Here is a 15,114-nt window from a genome sequence, read left to right as displayed (position 1 = left end):
TTTACTCTGCTCTCTTATAGCTGTCCCTTGAATGCAACTCCCAACACTCACTCCTGGCCCCTACTCAAAAAAAAAAATTAATTTTTTTGCCAGGAACAATAATACCTGCGCTTCTAAGTAGATCTCCACGTGCTTTACAAAGTGGGTCAGTATCATTTCCCCCTCTTTATAGATGGGGAAACTGAGGCAGCGGGCGGGGACGTGACTTATTCATGATCACCCAGATGCCAAGCCAGGAACCAAAGCCAAGTCTCCTGGTCCAGGGCTCTAACCACTAGGCAATGCTGCCTCCCTTCTACACTAGGAGACTCCTGGCCTGTCCCCTGCGCTCAGTCAGAATTGTCCCTGTAAAGTCCATGACACGTGTTTGCCCCAGCACCAAACCGGGCCCCTTTCTGCAAAGCTGCCATTGCACGAGTGCGGTGATGCTGGCTGCCTAGACAGGTCCTTTCCTGGGTCACGAACGCCCTGACCGTTACAACTGGAGCCGGTTGAATGTTTCCCATCGGAATGGGCTCTGGTTTGGTGTGGGTTCTTTTAATATAGAAAATTGGGGGGTTGGCCAAATGCAAGGGTTCATAGGAAGCGGTTGCTTCACGCTACAGTTGTTTGAAGTTGATACTTATGAGGACATTAAAAAACAAGCTTTCAAAACTCCGAATATCCTGTTGACGCTACATCACTTCCTCTGTAGAGCAACAAAACCTTCCCTCTCCAGAACCCTGCTCAGTTTCAGTCTGACACACGCAGAATCTCAGCTGCTCTGCAGAGTTCTTAGGAGCTGGACTGCACCCGTTCAGCTGCCGGGTTTCTGCAGAAAAGAGTGAGGGGAATTTGCTCACCACCTGGGGGCTAGATTATCTACAGACCTTTCAGCAGGGGACTCACAAGATCCTCCTGTCCAACCACTCCGAGCTCTTTGCCCAGCTGGTCTGGATATCCGCTCTATAGACCGATTACTCCTGGCTCAGCAACCCGTCCCGTCCTGCACTGCCACGATGCTCGGACCTCGACGGCCTTCCCTGCTCTTCCTCCTGCTGGTTTTACAGCCCGTAGGTGAGTGATCTGTCTGAATTCCAGGGCAGGAAAACACCGGTGACAAACGCATCCCCTGCAAACCCTGCGCTTGGGTCGCCATCATCCTCTCCAGCAGCTGGGGGATAGACCAGTGGGACGCTGCCCAGACCCTGAAGAGCCCAGGGTGGCCGGGAGAGGGGTAGGCAGGCCCTGAAGAGTCCCTGGGTTTGGGACGTGCCTCTCCCTTCAGCAGGGGGCAGAGCGGTGACACTGGGAGAGAAAGAGATGGAGAGGGGGTTGGGATAACGAAAGGAGAAGCACAGAACGATGCGGGGCTCTGGGGCAGGGAGACAGGAGGACTTGGGGGAGGCAAAAGGAGGGGTCAGGGGAACAGCGTTGCAGGGAGGACAGAGGAGGACCCCTGCGAGGTGGCCGCGTTGCAGCAGGGGATGCACTGAGCCCTGGTGGCTGCTCAGGGGGGTCTGCACGGATTAGTGCTTCCTGCTCCCAGCTCCCCACCCCCTGCACAGGGACTGCCGGGGCCCGGAGCGTGACCTGCACACAGAGCCGCAGCAGGGCCACCAAACTACACAGGCCACTAGAGAGGGACAGAGAGAGAGAGCCCAGCTCAGGAGGGGAGAGAGGAGGGAGTGGAAGCGGAATGGCTGATGCAACTCACTGATGAGAGTAATGGGGCTGGGATGGCGCGGCCTGATTCTCTGAGTCGATACCAGCAACGGCTGAGATGTTCCAAGCCCGCTGGGGAACAGAGCCCTAGAATGGGCTGATCCTCCATTGCCCTGGGTGTGAAATGTTCATTGCCCTGGGTGTGAAATGTCCCCGCTTCACAATAGCGGCATTTCACACTTGCTTTGCACTGCAGGAAACGGCGCTGCAAAGTGCAGAGCGATGGAGAAGCAGGCCCAGGATCTTCTCAGCCTCTGTTTAGTTTCACTTCTGCCTGTGCGCGCCCTGGCCCCCGGCGTTATCACAGGTGGGGATGTTGAAAAACTCAGAAATACTGTTCCAGCGACTGCCAGCAGCTACCAGCCCTAGGAAGGGCCCAAGCTCCCCTCTCCTGCCGACCTAAGGGCTACGGAGAGGTTGGGGCAGGACCCTGAGATGCCAGTCGCGTTTCTCAGTCCTTTGAGGTTCTCATCACAGCAGAGACCCGGCCGCTAAAGCACCTGGCAGATCATTTGCTACGTGGAGACATTGACAAGAATATTTCTGTGGCCATTCAAGGGGCTGTCATACAAGCGTCAGTCGCCCTGGAGTCTATGCAGAAAAACATCTTTAAAAGCTTGTCACCGGCTATCGCACGGTGCAGATCTTTGTCCCCATCTAGTGGTGGCACCACAAAAAAACCTCCTACTGCTCCCTGGTCTCTCTCCCCCATGTCTGATCTGGAGCCGGAGCCCTAAGTGGGACTCCGAGGAATTACTGCGTTATAATCATTATAATCATTAATAATAATTCCAGAAGTTTTCTAAATTGCAACTAGAGCTGATAAAAAAAGTTTGCAGAAATTTCAGCAAATTTGAAAACTTGACCCCCTTTCTCCCATAATTTTTCTGTGAATGTGCCATGGAATTCATTGAAATGAATGAATTTAAATGATTTCTAGACCTTGATAATTTTTTTTTTTTTTTGGTAATTTTGGAAAGTGTTTTATTTTCAGAGAGAAATCAAATGTTGATATTTTGGAAAAAAAAGAATGAAAATTAAAAACAAAAAGTTCACAGAACCACCAAGGCACTCAATAGTTTTGCTTAGTATTTTCCATATAAAAATATCCAAAAATTGTAATTTTTTTCACAATATTCTGTTTTGAAATACTATTCAGTTTTTTGGGAAAAGGCCAAGGTTCCTGCTAGAACTGGTTTGTCATTTTGGGAAAATATCTAAAATAATTATATTTCTTGTCCCCATTGAATAGTCTCCTAATTAAAAAGAATATTGAAAGAAAAAAATCACAAACTGAATATTAATAAGAATAGTTTCAGACGAGTTAAGATTAAATTATCCACACTGCAAATATTGGCTCCCATTCTGCTCCCCTTTACACCAATGTAAACGTGAGATGGTTCCTTTGAAAGGTTACTCCAAATTTATGCCAGCGTGTAAATGGGAGCAAGATTTGGCCCATCCTACATAATAAAGTAAATAACAAATATAATCATTAAAAACGCTTTGGTTTGGAAGAAAACTATGTTCCCTCTGGAAATTTTAACTTGGAATTTTCTGGGTCTGATGCTCAGTCACACTAAGGGCCCACCATGTAAAGGACCTAGAAATGGGTGCAAATTACAGTTTCACCCAATGCCGATTAGAATTAAGGCCCATTATTCCAATATTTAAATACCCAGCTGCAGCTGGTCTATAGAGAACCTTTAAGGAGCACTGGGCTGGCACCCAGGAGACTTGAGTTCTATTCCTGACTGTGTCACTGTGGGCAAGTCATTACACCACTCTGTGCCTCAGTTTCCCCATCTGAAAGATAGAAAGAAGGCTGTTCTAGCTTCTTTGTAAACTGTTTTGAGAGCTACGGATAAAAAGGGATATACGAGCGCTAGGATTCTAAATCCAGCTATGGCACAATTCCAAGAGAGCGACATGGGATCTGAATACAGATGTCCCTTCTCACCCCAAGAGCGGTCACGTCATGTAAGGTTTGTTCTGTGGATAAACAGAGCCCTTCTTCTCCAGGGCTGTCTACCCAGTACCTCTGAGCAGCTTCAAATTCCCTGAAACCAGGCTAAGAATGGTCTTGTTTTAGCCCATTTTTCGCTGACAAACTCTGGACTCAGTTAACCCTTCACTCACCTGCTCCTTGTATTTTTGAACCCCCAGGTTGCAAAGAAATGGAAGTGGCTGCAATTGCAGGGGAATCCGTCCAGTTACTGCCAGTGAAATTGCCAGAGACTTGGACAGAATTGACCTGGGAGGTTACACTAGACTCAGCAGAGACGTATCGGATTGTAACATTTAATAAAGTGGATCCCCCTGACCTTGGGTCATCCCCACATTTTATCAACAGAGTCACTTTCCACCCTGAGAGTCTCTCACTGCAGTTTGATCCCGTTAAGAAGTCAGACAGAGGCCTCTATTCCTTGCTAATTGACATTGGAGGAGGCCGTGAAGACCGCACAAAGTTCCGTGTCTCTGTGTTTGGTGAGTAGCAAAGATCACGTTTTTCCCTAGTGTGTGTCACTGACGGCAGCCGCCTTCCTCAGCCTCTCTCACCAGGGTCTCTCCTTTCAGACCGAGTCCGGCAGCCAAACGTCACGGTGCTCTCTGCCCACGCGGAGCTCAGCCAGTGCAACGTCACCCTGTCCTGCTCCGTGCCTGGCGCTGACAGAGTCACCTACGGCTGGTCCCGAGGCACGTCCCAGATCCCGTCTGACCGGGACCATCAGCTCCATGGGCACCAATCCCTGCTGCACATAGTGATTAATGCAAACAGCAGTGACGTCTTCTACCGATGTAACGCTAGTAACCGAGTCAGCTGGGGCGCAGACACTGTAGATGTCAAATCATTGTGCGACTTCCCAGCCACAGGTAAATAGTCCTCAGTATACGACTCACCCAATGAACGTTGCTCCCGAAGTTGAAACTTCCCACAGTGGAAAATTGAAAGCGCTGTGATGCTGCTGGCTGACCAGGCAGGTCCTTTTCTGGGTCACAAATGCCCTGACCCGTTACAACTGGAGCTGGTTGAATGTTTCCCATCACAATGGGCTCTGGTTAGGTTTGGGTTCTTGTAATATAGAAACTCTCCACCTGGAAAGGGTTCAGGAAAGAGCTACAAGAATTTGAGGTCTGAGAAATGCACTTTACAAGGAGAGACTTTAGAAGCTCAGTCTATTTAGTTTAAGAGAAGGTTGGCAGGTGACTGGATCTTAGCCTACAAGTCTCAGTGATTTCGGATCGCAGAGGGCTCTTTAATCTAGCCGGAGAGAGCACAACGAGATCCAATGGCGGGGAGCTGGGGTCAGGAAGGAATTTGCCCCTGTGTTAGATTGGCAGAGACCTCTGCAGCCTTGGGTGCGCGGGTTCCCAGGCGCCCCAGCCCCTTCCCCTATTGCACTCTGTGGGTGCAGCAACCGCAGAGTGTCACCGATCGCTTCCCGCATGAACTAACCCTGTCACGTTTCTTCCTTCAGTTTTCCCGAGCACTGATGTCCCAGCGGGGCCAAGCAGCACAGCGACCCATTGCCACGTGAAGGGGATTCTCCTGCTGGGTGCCCTGGTCACAGCCATCGTCATGGTGCAGGTCCTCACCCAGGGCAAAGAGAGGCTGGATTGAGCCGAAGGGCCAGTGAAAGGAGCTTTCCTGGCTGCGTGGGGCGACGTCTGCATCTGCAACGGGGTCTTTTCACTCCCCTAGTGCGAACGGGAACCGCAGCAGCACAGCTGTCGATGGGCCTGGGTTTGGACCCATCCCTGCTCCTTTGCCCTGCCGTGCTGGGACTCAGATGGGGAGGTCGGGACTAGTGAAACTCAGCATCCAGAGCCCCCTAAACCTGACTGCGAATGGGCTGCCACCACCTCCTGGCTGGGCACGGGCTGCCGGTGCCCTGCCTCAGTTTCCCCAGTCTCAGTTTCCCCACCTGCTGGGACGGTTCACCTGGCTCAGCTCTCTGGCTGAGTCAGTAGAGGTGTTAGACCCACAATCGAGGTCTCCCTGTGGGATGGGGAGCAAGCAGATACCGGACACAGTGTTGGTATATAATACTCTAAATACTCTTCATTGATTACAAAACAAACCTTACTCACTGCACATTCACACCCTAAACATACTATACCCGAGTCTAAAAGTCAGAATGATCCCGATGGCCAGTCGAGGTTCCTTCCGTCAGGATAAGATCATAAGATGCAGGGAGCCGGAGTAAACCACATCTATATCCACATGGGACTCCGGATCAATAAATGACTCCGATTTGCAGAAATCATAGGAGTCCATTTATAGTCCATTCCGTCGCATCATCGGTTCTTTGCCTTTGTTTACTAGGCTTCTACCCACACAATTCCAGAGAGACAATCCTGGGTGGGCCGCCATGATCCGAGGCATGCCATTTCCTCCAACTCGTAGACAATTTTACATCAGTCCAGCTGGGGTTATTTTCTCTTCTGAGGATTTTCCGTATTTTTCTCAGAACATAAAATTGTTTTTGCACAAAGAGTTCTAATGGTCCTTGACCTTAAGTCCTTGCTTCGATTGCTAGCTTGCAACGCACACAATCATGTCAAGCACGCGGCATTCATACTCAATGTCCTATAACATATTACATGGACAGATGAATCACAACGTATATTGATATATATATATCCCAACACAGACGCTCAGTCCACTTCCAGGCAATCAGAGTCCAACCACACACAAGATATAGGAGCCTTTGTTCCAGCTCGGCTGAGTTCTCTGCCCCTTTTCCGTTACCCGTCTGCCCACCCCCTGGACTCAGCTCACAGTCGCTCTCCTGCCCTTCCGGGGCCTTGCGTTAGGAATCATCCCAGGTACTTCCAAGCAGTCCCCTGTCAGGGCCTTCTGTCCCCCCAGGGAGGCCCAGTCAGGCCTCCCAGTTCCAATCCCTAGCCCAGCTCCCCTGTCCCCGTGAGGGCTGTTGGGTTCCTGCTCCTTCCCTTCCATCCTGGCCCTGCTACAGGTGCAGCGGGCAGAGCTGACTGGGCTGACAGCAGCCTAGTGACCCCTCAAGCTTCCTGTGGTGTTTGGATTATGGGTTTTAAGCATTTTTCAGTGTTTATCAATTTATATATTCACAGTTCCAGGACATCGGGGGATGGGGGTCAGGAAGTAATTATTTAATGACAGACCTTGAGATGCAAAACATTAAAACTTTATCATGAGAGAAGAAGGGGGAGGAAACATCTGTTATTGGACCAACTTCTGTTGGCAAGAGAGACAAGCTTTCAAAAAGCTCTTGTGTCGCTCCAGAGCCGGTCTCTCTGCTCCAGTAAAAGACGTTCCCTCACCCACCTTGTCTCTCTAATATCCCAGGACCGACGGGGCTACCAGAAGACAGAATACACAGCTTTGTCATTGTCATTTTGACATGCCAGGCTGACAACGTAAATAGCCTTCAATCCAATTCTAATATTTTCTGAAGCAGCATTTTTCTTACCTGGCCTAGCTGTAAATTTGAATAATTATCATTGGAACATAAGAACATAAGACTGGCTATGCTGGGTCAGACCAAAGGTCCATCTAGCCCAGTGTCCTGGCTACCAACAGTGGCCAATGCCAGGTGCCCCAGAGGGAGTGAACCTAACAGGTAATGATCGAGTGATCTCTCTCCTGCCATCCATCTCCACCCTCTGACAGACAGAGGCTAGGGACACCATTCCTTACTCATCCTGGCTAATAGCCATTAATAAAAATGAAATAGACATTTACCGATAAAACTCCAGTCCTTCCGAGTGTGCAGAAACCACCGCCGCTCTTGGATGGGACGAGAGCACTGGGGTAAAATGCGTGTGCGCAGGGTTGGCTACAAGGCTGGTGGGTTCAGTCATTCCAGGTGCGTTTGTTGTTTAACAGTGAACTGCAAATCAAAAGGGAACATTGAGGGGAATCCAAGTTTCTGGGCTGGATACCCCACTGCAGCGATGCCGCCTACCTGGTCTGGCTCCGGGCTAGCCGCTGCCTGTGTTTCTTCTCTTCCAGCCTGGCTGGGTTGGAACGGGAGTTTGCTTCTCCAGCAAAGCCATTAAAGGAAAAGTCCAGCCCTTCCAGGGGACCCCAGTCCAAAGCAAACACACGAGTCTTCTTCTGCCCCCATCTCACGCTGGGCCCATCCCCTCCTGCCTGGGGGTCTGTGTCCTCGTCAGCCCGTCCTGGGCACCTTTGATGCTTCCCCTTCTCTATGGAGCAGCAAAACACACACACACACACACACACACACACACACACACACACACACACACACACACACACACACACACACACACACACACACACCCTCCAAGATCTGGTTTAGCCACATGACCTGCCTGACATGGGACTTTGCTCAATTTCTCCACCTGGGGAGGTGAGCTAAGTGGGTCACAGGTGGGGCTGGATGGACCCCTCTCCACTTAAAGGGCCAGTCACCCCGAAAAAGCCATTCACCTAGTAACTCAGTTTTCAGTGTCGTAACGCACACCAGCCGGCCAGTCCTTTTACATCGACATTCAATGAGGGCCTGACCCAAAGCTCACCGACCTCCATGGAAGACACCCCCTCCCCAGCGACTGCAGGGGCTTTGGATCAGGCCCTAAGGATGTGGATTCAGGTATCTGACTCGTGTCTATGCACAGTTGTGAATCACCCGCTCATCTGGCGCCGAATGCGCTGCGAGGATTCAAGGGTCCTAACTAACCACAACCCACCCAGCCTGACCTCCCTGCCTTCCTCTCCGCGCGTGGTTAAGGGCTTCATGCTCGCTAAGCGCTGACGGCCCAGAGATGCAGCAGCAGCTGGTACCGGATCAGAGATGGATGCAGAGCTTAGATCTCCTCACTGACCAGGCCGGGGGGCGGGGGGTGGCACGCTGGGGAGAGACATATTTACAGGACTTGGGAAAACCTGAACTGAAAGGGGAGGAGCTAGGGAGTGACGGTGGGGGTGGAGCCAGCCAGAGAGTGACAGGTCACGGGGAGAAAACAGGGATGGGAGGATGTGGGGATACCAAGGAGGGCACCACAGAGAGAGGAGGGACAGGGAAGGGATCTTTGGCAGTGGGGGGAGTTATGCAAATCAGGTGTGGCATAGTCAACAAATATACAGATCATGAAATTAGGTTATTTGCATGGAGACTCCTGGTTTCCAGCCCTAGCAGCTCTGGGGTGGACGTCGGCCTGCTGCGCCCTGCCAGCCCGGGGGCTGCTCTGAGCTGGGCTGAGTTGCTAGGTTGGCACCAGCTGCTAATGGCCCCTGCAGCTTCAGACCTGCAGCCGTTGCAGCTTGTGCCGATCGCATCAGCGGAGCGGGGCTGGGACTGGTCAGCGAACAGGAGACCTGCAAGGGGAAGCCAGGGGCTGCCCACATGGGCCCAGACTCGGTCAGCCTCATCCCCCCCTGCTCAGCGCCTCCTGCTGGAACCCCCCTGGATTTCCCTCCCGGCCTGAGCAGCTGCCCTGGCATCACGCCCCGCGCTGCGGCCATGCTGAGCGTCACTGGATCCCTGTGACCAGGCCTCTGGCTGGGGAACGGCCCGGCACTCGGCTCCCAGTGACTCAGGCCAGCGTCTCATTGGCACTGAGCCCCCTGACCCCTCGCTGCCAGTGGGAAGGGGCCTTGCCATGAATGGGAGTGCCCTGGGGACCCGATCTCAGGCCCTTGCACACTGGAGATAACAGGGGCCTTAGTGTCCTGAGACCCCGGCCCTCAACTCCTAGCGTGACAGGCTCTCCAGTGAAATAGACAGAACCATCCAATATTGCAGGAGCCGTGTCCGTTTCAGACCCACCCGCTGCCCCTCTCAGCCCTGAGCAAGCCCATGGGAGGAGCCTTCCCCAACCCGGCACTCTGGGCTTGCACTGACCGAAGGCAACATGATCCCTCGCCCAGAGCCCGGCTGGGTGTAGCCCGGCGCTCAGAGTGACGCACCCTGCGGGGTTTAGGGAACTCGGCTGCTTTGAGCTCACTGCGCGACTTACCACAAAAGGAAAGAGCGTCTCTTGGGGGAAGTTGCAGAGCTGTGGGGTGGGTCATTTCTCTGCAGCCCCTCGGCACCATCAGGGATCGGCCATTCAGCCAGACCCTGCCGGACAGTCCGCTCCGGCTCTGGGTCTGTTCGGTCAGGACACCCGTTATACGGACTGACGGCCGCCCGTTCTGCCTGCCCCTCGCTGTCAGGATGGACGGGGCTCGACGGCCTTCCCTTCTCTTCCTCCTGCTGGTTTTACAGCCCGGCGGTGAGTGATCTGTCTGAATTCCAGGACAGGAAACCACCAGTGACAGCGTCCCCTGCAAACCCTGTGCTTGGGTCCCCATCATCCTCTCCAGCAGCTGGGGGATAGACCAGTGGGAAGCTGCCCAGACCCTGAAGAGCCCCAGGTAGCCAGGAGAGGGGTAGGCAGGCCCTGAAGAGTCTCTGGGTTTGGGACATGCATCCCCCTGCAGTAAGGGGCAGAGAGGTGACACTGGGAGGGAAAGAGATGGGGAAGGGGCTGGGATAACGAAAGCACAGAGCGATGGGGGGCTCTGGGGCAGGGAGACAGGAGGACTTGGGGGAGGGAAAAGGAGGGGTCAGGAGAACAGCGTTGCAGGGAGGACAGAGGAGGACCCCTGCGAGGTGGCCGTGTTGCAGCAGGGGATGCACTGAGCCCTGGTGGCTGCTCAGGGGGGTCTGCACGGATTAGTGCTTCCCGCTCCCGGCTCCCCACCCCCTGCACTGGGACTGCCGGGGCCCAGCCACACTGGGAGCGTGACCTGCACCCAGAGCCGCAGCAGGGCCCTCAGATTACCCAGGCCACTGGAGAGGGACAGAGAGAGAGAGCCCAGCTCAGGAGGGGAGGGAGGAGGGGTTGGAAGCTGAAAGGCTGATGCGACTCACTGGGGCTGAGATGACCCGGCCTGATTCTCTGAGTCGATACCAGCGATGGCTGAGATGTTCCAAGCCCGCTGGGGAACGGAGCCCCAGAAAGGGCTGAGCCTCCATTGCCCTGGGGGTGAAATGTCCCCAGTTCACAATAGCGGCATTTCACACTCACTTTGCACTGCAGGAAACGGCCCTGCAAGGTGCAGAGCGATGGAGAATCAGGCCCAGGATCTTCTCAGCCTCTGTTTATTTTCACTTCTGCCTGTGCGCGCCCTGGCCCCAGGTGTTACCACAGGTGGGGATGTTGAAAAACTCAGAAATACTGTTCCAGCGACTGCCAGCAGCTACCAGCCCTAGGAAGGGCCCAAGCTCCCCTCTCCTGCCGACCTAAGGGCTACGGAGAGGTTGGGGCAGGACCCTGAGATGCCAGTCGCGTTTCTCAGCCCTTTGAGGTTCCCATCACAGCAGGGACCCGGCTGCTAAAATGCCTGGCAGATCATTTGCTACGTGGAGACACTGACTGCAGCCATTCCCCTGCTATAGTGTTGGCAGCAAGACCCACCGCTCCCCAGGACCCTGAGGCAGAGACAGAGAGAGAGAGAGAGACAGAGAGAGAGAGGTGAGCTTGGAGACAGTCAGACACAATCAGCCATTCAAGGGGCTGCAATATGATCGTCAGTCGCCCTTGACTCTATCCAAAAAGCACCTTTAAAAGCTTGTAACCTGCTCTGGCACAGTGCGGGTCTTTGTCCCCATCTAGAGGCGGCTCCACATAAAAGCGTAAGAATCCCCTGCTGCTACCAGGTCTCTCTCCCGTAAGCTTTGGTGTGTTCAAAAATCCAAGGCACTGCTGCCTTATAAATAATAATTCCAGAAGTTTATTAAATTGCAGTTAGAGCTAATAAAAAAAGTTTGCAGAAGTATCAGCAAATTTGAAAAAATTGTCATTCCATTTTTTTTCTCCCATGATGATTTTTTTGTGTGAATGTGCCATGGAATCCATTGAAATGAATGAATTTAAATGATTTCTAGACCTTGATAAATGATTTTTTAAAATAATTTTGGAAAGTGTTTTATTTTCAGAGAGAAGTCAAATTTTGCAATTTGTGGGAGAAAAAGAATGAAAATGAAAAAAATAAAAAGTTCACAGAGCCACCAATGCACTCAATAGTTTTGCTTAGTATTCCATGTAAAAAATTCCAAAAAATATTCCTTTAAGGCCAAGCTTCATGCTAGAAGTGGTTTGTCATTTTGGTTAAATATCTAAAATAATTATATTTCTTGTCCCCATTGAAAAAATATTCTCCTAATTAAAAAAGAATATTGAAAGAAAAAAATCACAAACTGAATATTAATAAGAATAGTTTCAGATTAGTTAAGATTAAATGAGAGTTGGAAGACATGGAACTGAGAAAAATGAAATGATGGTTTACATAGTGCTGAGGGAAAACAATCTATGCTTAACGAATCCTGCCGTGCTTCCATGGGGATTGGAAAACACTCGTTATTAATGAAACTGAGGTTCCAAGACCCAAAGTCAAGACATTCATTGATAATGTCCCCAAGAACAATGTCGAATCCACACTGCAAATATTGGCTCCCATTCTGCTCCCATTTACACCAATGGAAACATGAAATGGTTCCTTTGAAGGGTTACTCCAGATTTATGCCAGCGTGTAAATGGGAGCAAGATTTGGCCCATCCTGCATAATAAAGTAAATAACAAATATAATCATTAAAAACGCTTTGGTCTGGAAGAAAAGTACGTTCCCTCTGGAAATCTTAACTTGGAATTTTCTGGGTCTGATGCTCAGTCACACTAAGGGCCCACCATGTAAAGGACCTAGAAATGGGTGCAAATTACAGTTTCACCCAATGCCGATTAGAATTAAGGCCCATTATTCCAATATTTAAATACCCAGCTGCAGCTGGCCTATAGAAAACCTTTAAGGAGCACTGGGCTGGCACCCAGGAGACTTGAGTTCTATTCCTGACTGGGTCACCGTGGGCAAGTCATTACACCACTCTGTGCCTCAGTTTCCCCATCTGCAAGATCGAGAGAAGGCTGTTTTAGCTTCTTTGTTAATTGTTTTGAGAGCTACTGATAAAAAGGGATATACGAGCGCTAGGGATTATTATTTTAAATCCAGCTATGGCACAATTCCAAGAGAGCGACATGGGATCTGAATACAGGTGTCCCTTCTCACCCAAGAACGGTCGCGTCATGTCAGGTTTGTGGGAGGCTCATAGCGCCTGTTCCATACCAGTTCAGTGGATAAACAGAGCCCTCCTTCTCCAGGGCTGTCTACCCAGCGCCTCTGAGCAGCTTCAAATTCACCTGAAACCAGGCTAAGAATGGTCTTGTTTTAGCCCATGTTTCACTGATGAGCTCAGGAAACAGTTAACCCTTCACTCCCCTGCTTTTTATATTTTTGAATCCCCAGATTGTAAAGAAATGGAAGTGGCTGCAATTGCAGGGGAATCCGTCCAGTTACAGCCAGTGAAATTGCCGGAGCCTTGGACAGAAATGACCTGGGAGGTCACACTAGACTCAGCAGAGATGTATCGGATCGTAACATTTAATAAAGGGGATCCCCCTGACCTTGGGTCATCCCCACATTTTATCAACAGAGTCACTTTCCACCCTGAGAATCTCTCACTGCAGATTGATCCCGTTAAGAAGTCAGACAGTGGCCTCTATACCTTGCCAATTGACATTGGAGGAGGCCGTGAAGACATCACAAAGTTCCGTGTCTCTGTGTTTGGTGAGTAGCAAAGATCACGTTTTTCCCTAGTGTGTGTCACTGACGGCAGCCTCTCTCCTCAGCCTCTCTCACCAGGATCTCTCCTTTCAGAGCGAGTCCGGCAGCCAAACCTCATGGTGCTCCCTGCCCACGCGGAGCTCGGCCAGTGCAACGTTACCCTGTCCTGCTCCGTGCCTGGCGCTGACAGAGTCACCTACGGCTGGTCCCGAGGCACGTCCCGGATCCCATCTGACCGGGACCATCAGCTCCATGGGCACCAATCCCTGCTGCACGTAGTGATTAATGCAAACAGCAGTGACGTCTTCTACCGATGTAACGCTAGTAACCGAGCCAGCTGGGGCGCAGACACTGTAGACGGCAAATCATTGTGCGACTCCCCAGCCACAGGTAAATAGTCCTCAGTATAAGCAAGATGGGAGCCTGATTGTCATTAACACTGGGGCCACTTTGTTCTCCTCTAGCAGCATAAGAGGGCCTTACAGTGGCAGTCCGTTCTGTGTCCAGTCGTTATGTATTTCATAATATATGTCACTCATATTTTTTCCTGAGTAAAGTAGGAGGAAGAGGCTCTGGATTCAGCCTGTAGATTTCTGCATTCGTCAGATCTAGAATTTACCCCAGGGTCTGACACAGCCCCTGATGGGGTCTCCTGCTTCCAGTGAGATCCTCTGAGCATCCCCCCACCCTGTCACCTTCTCAGCCTGTTTCAACCGAGGAAACTTACGATTCCTTCGTGAGCGGAAGGCTGGTTCAGTGGTTAGGGTACTGGGCTTTGGGAAACCTGCGTTTGCTTCCCTGCTCTTACTCGCTATGTTCTCCTGGGCAAGTCCCTTAGGCCCAGATCCACAAATGTATTTAGACTCCTAACTCCCACTGGATGTGAGGAACCTCAATACCTTTGCGGGTCTGGGCCTTAATCTCTCAGTGCCTCAGTTCCCTAGCTGTAAAATGGAGACGGGGGGTTATTTTTGCATGGCCATGGGGCCTGGGAGCCCCAGTCTGGATCAAGAGCCCCCAGTGCTAGGCGCTGTACAGACCCAGGACAAGTGACACCGTCCCGGGGGTGCTGGGAGGATGGAGACATTGAAGACAGTGAGGTGCGGACACTACAGAGATGGGGCCAGAGAACTCTGGCTAGGACTGCAGTTTTCTCGCGGCAGGGTATCGACACATCACCGCACAGTCGTGGTCAGTTTAGTACAAATCACGGGTTTGGAGGAAATGGTGAGTAAAGTCTCCCCACCCCAAATTCAGAGGGGGTCCCCCCAAATCAGAGACCCAGCGTCTTTGTCCTTCCCTTCCTCTTTCGCAGCTACGTCATGCTCACCCCACCAAGCGGCCCAGTGCCCCCCCGCAGCAGCACCCTCTGGCCGGGGGGAATGGGAGAGTGAGCCTGCCCCACACGCACCCCACAGAGGCAGCTCCTGACCTGCGGGGCTGGGTCCAGCTTCCTGTTCTGGGCCTTGGAGCTGGTTGGATATTTCCCATCAGAATGGGTTCCGGTTTGGTTTGGATTCTTTTAATATAGAAACTTTTGTGACCTTCCCCTGGTGTTATCTGGACTGGTGATCTGCTGGGTCACTCCAATCCTCGACTCTGGGAGCCAGCCTTACCCTGCTCTGCTGAGAGAACCCCCACTCCTGGGCCGTTCACGCACAGCCTCTGGCATGTCAGCTGCTCCTAGGATTGTGCAACCGAATGACACAACTGGGGAAAAACAACTGAGGAGAGTTGGCAGTTTTTCAAAGGGACACTATTAAGGGCCCAAAAGCAAGCTATTCCGCTGGTTA

The 15,114-nt window shown here is 51.7% G+C and overlaps 1 protein-coding gene and 1 long non-coding RNA gene across 4 annotated transcripts in view; one reads left to right on the top strand and one right to left on the bottom strand.

The window, feature by feature from the left end:
- The first annotated feature begins 516 nt into the window (after window positions 1-516).
- LOC101933296 (natural killer cell receptor 2B4-like) overlaps window positions 517-15,114 on the top strand; it is an 18,615-nt gene continuing 4,017 nt past the window's right edge. Inside the window, exons 1-4 of one of the 3 annotated variants that reach the window (XM_005311252.5) lie at window positions 517-1,056; window positions 3,871-4,191; window positions 4,282-4,578; window positions 5,184-6,200. In XM_005311252.5, the coding sequence (XP_005311309.3) occupies window positions 999-1,056; window positions 3,871-4,191; window positions 4,282-4,578; window positions 5,184-5,326 (819 nt within the window). In that variant the 5' untranslated portion in view covers window positions 517-998 and the 3' untranslated portion in view covers window positions 5,327-6,200. Of the gene's footprint in view, window positions 1,057-3,870; window positions 4,192-4,281; window positions 4,579-5,183; window positions 6,201-9,053; window positions 9,934-13,003; window positions 13,325-13,414; window positions 13,712-15,114 lie in introns of those variants that run through there. The other 2 variants (XM_065574339.1, XM_005311243.5) reach the window with 2 other exon arrangements.
- On the bottom strand, window positions 3,994-7,660 carry LOC135976800 (uncharacterized). Its single transcript, XR_010594090.1, has 2 exons — window positions 7,433-7,660; window positions 3,994-5,704 (listed from the first exon to the last, which is right to left on the bottom strand). It is a non-coding gene; the product is annotated as an uncharacterized LOC135976800 (long non-coding RNA).

The sequence above is a fragment of the Chrysemys picta genome, chromosome 20 (assembly GCF_011386835.1).
Source record: "Chrysemys picta bellii isolate R12L10 chromosome 20, ASM1138683v2, whole genome shotgun sequence".
Taxonomy (NCBI): domain Eukaryota; kingdom Metazoa; phylum Chordata; order Testudines; family Emydidae; genus Chrysemys; species Chrysemys picta.
This window is presented reverse-complemented; position numbering and strand designations above follow the sequence as displayed.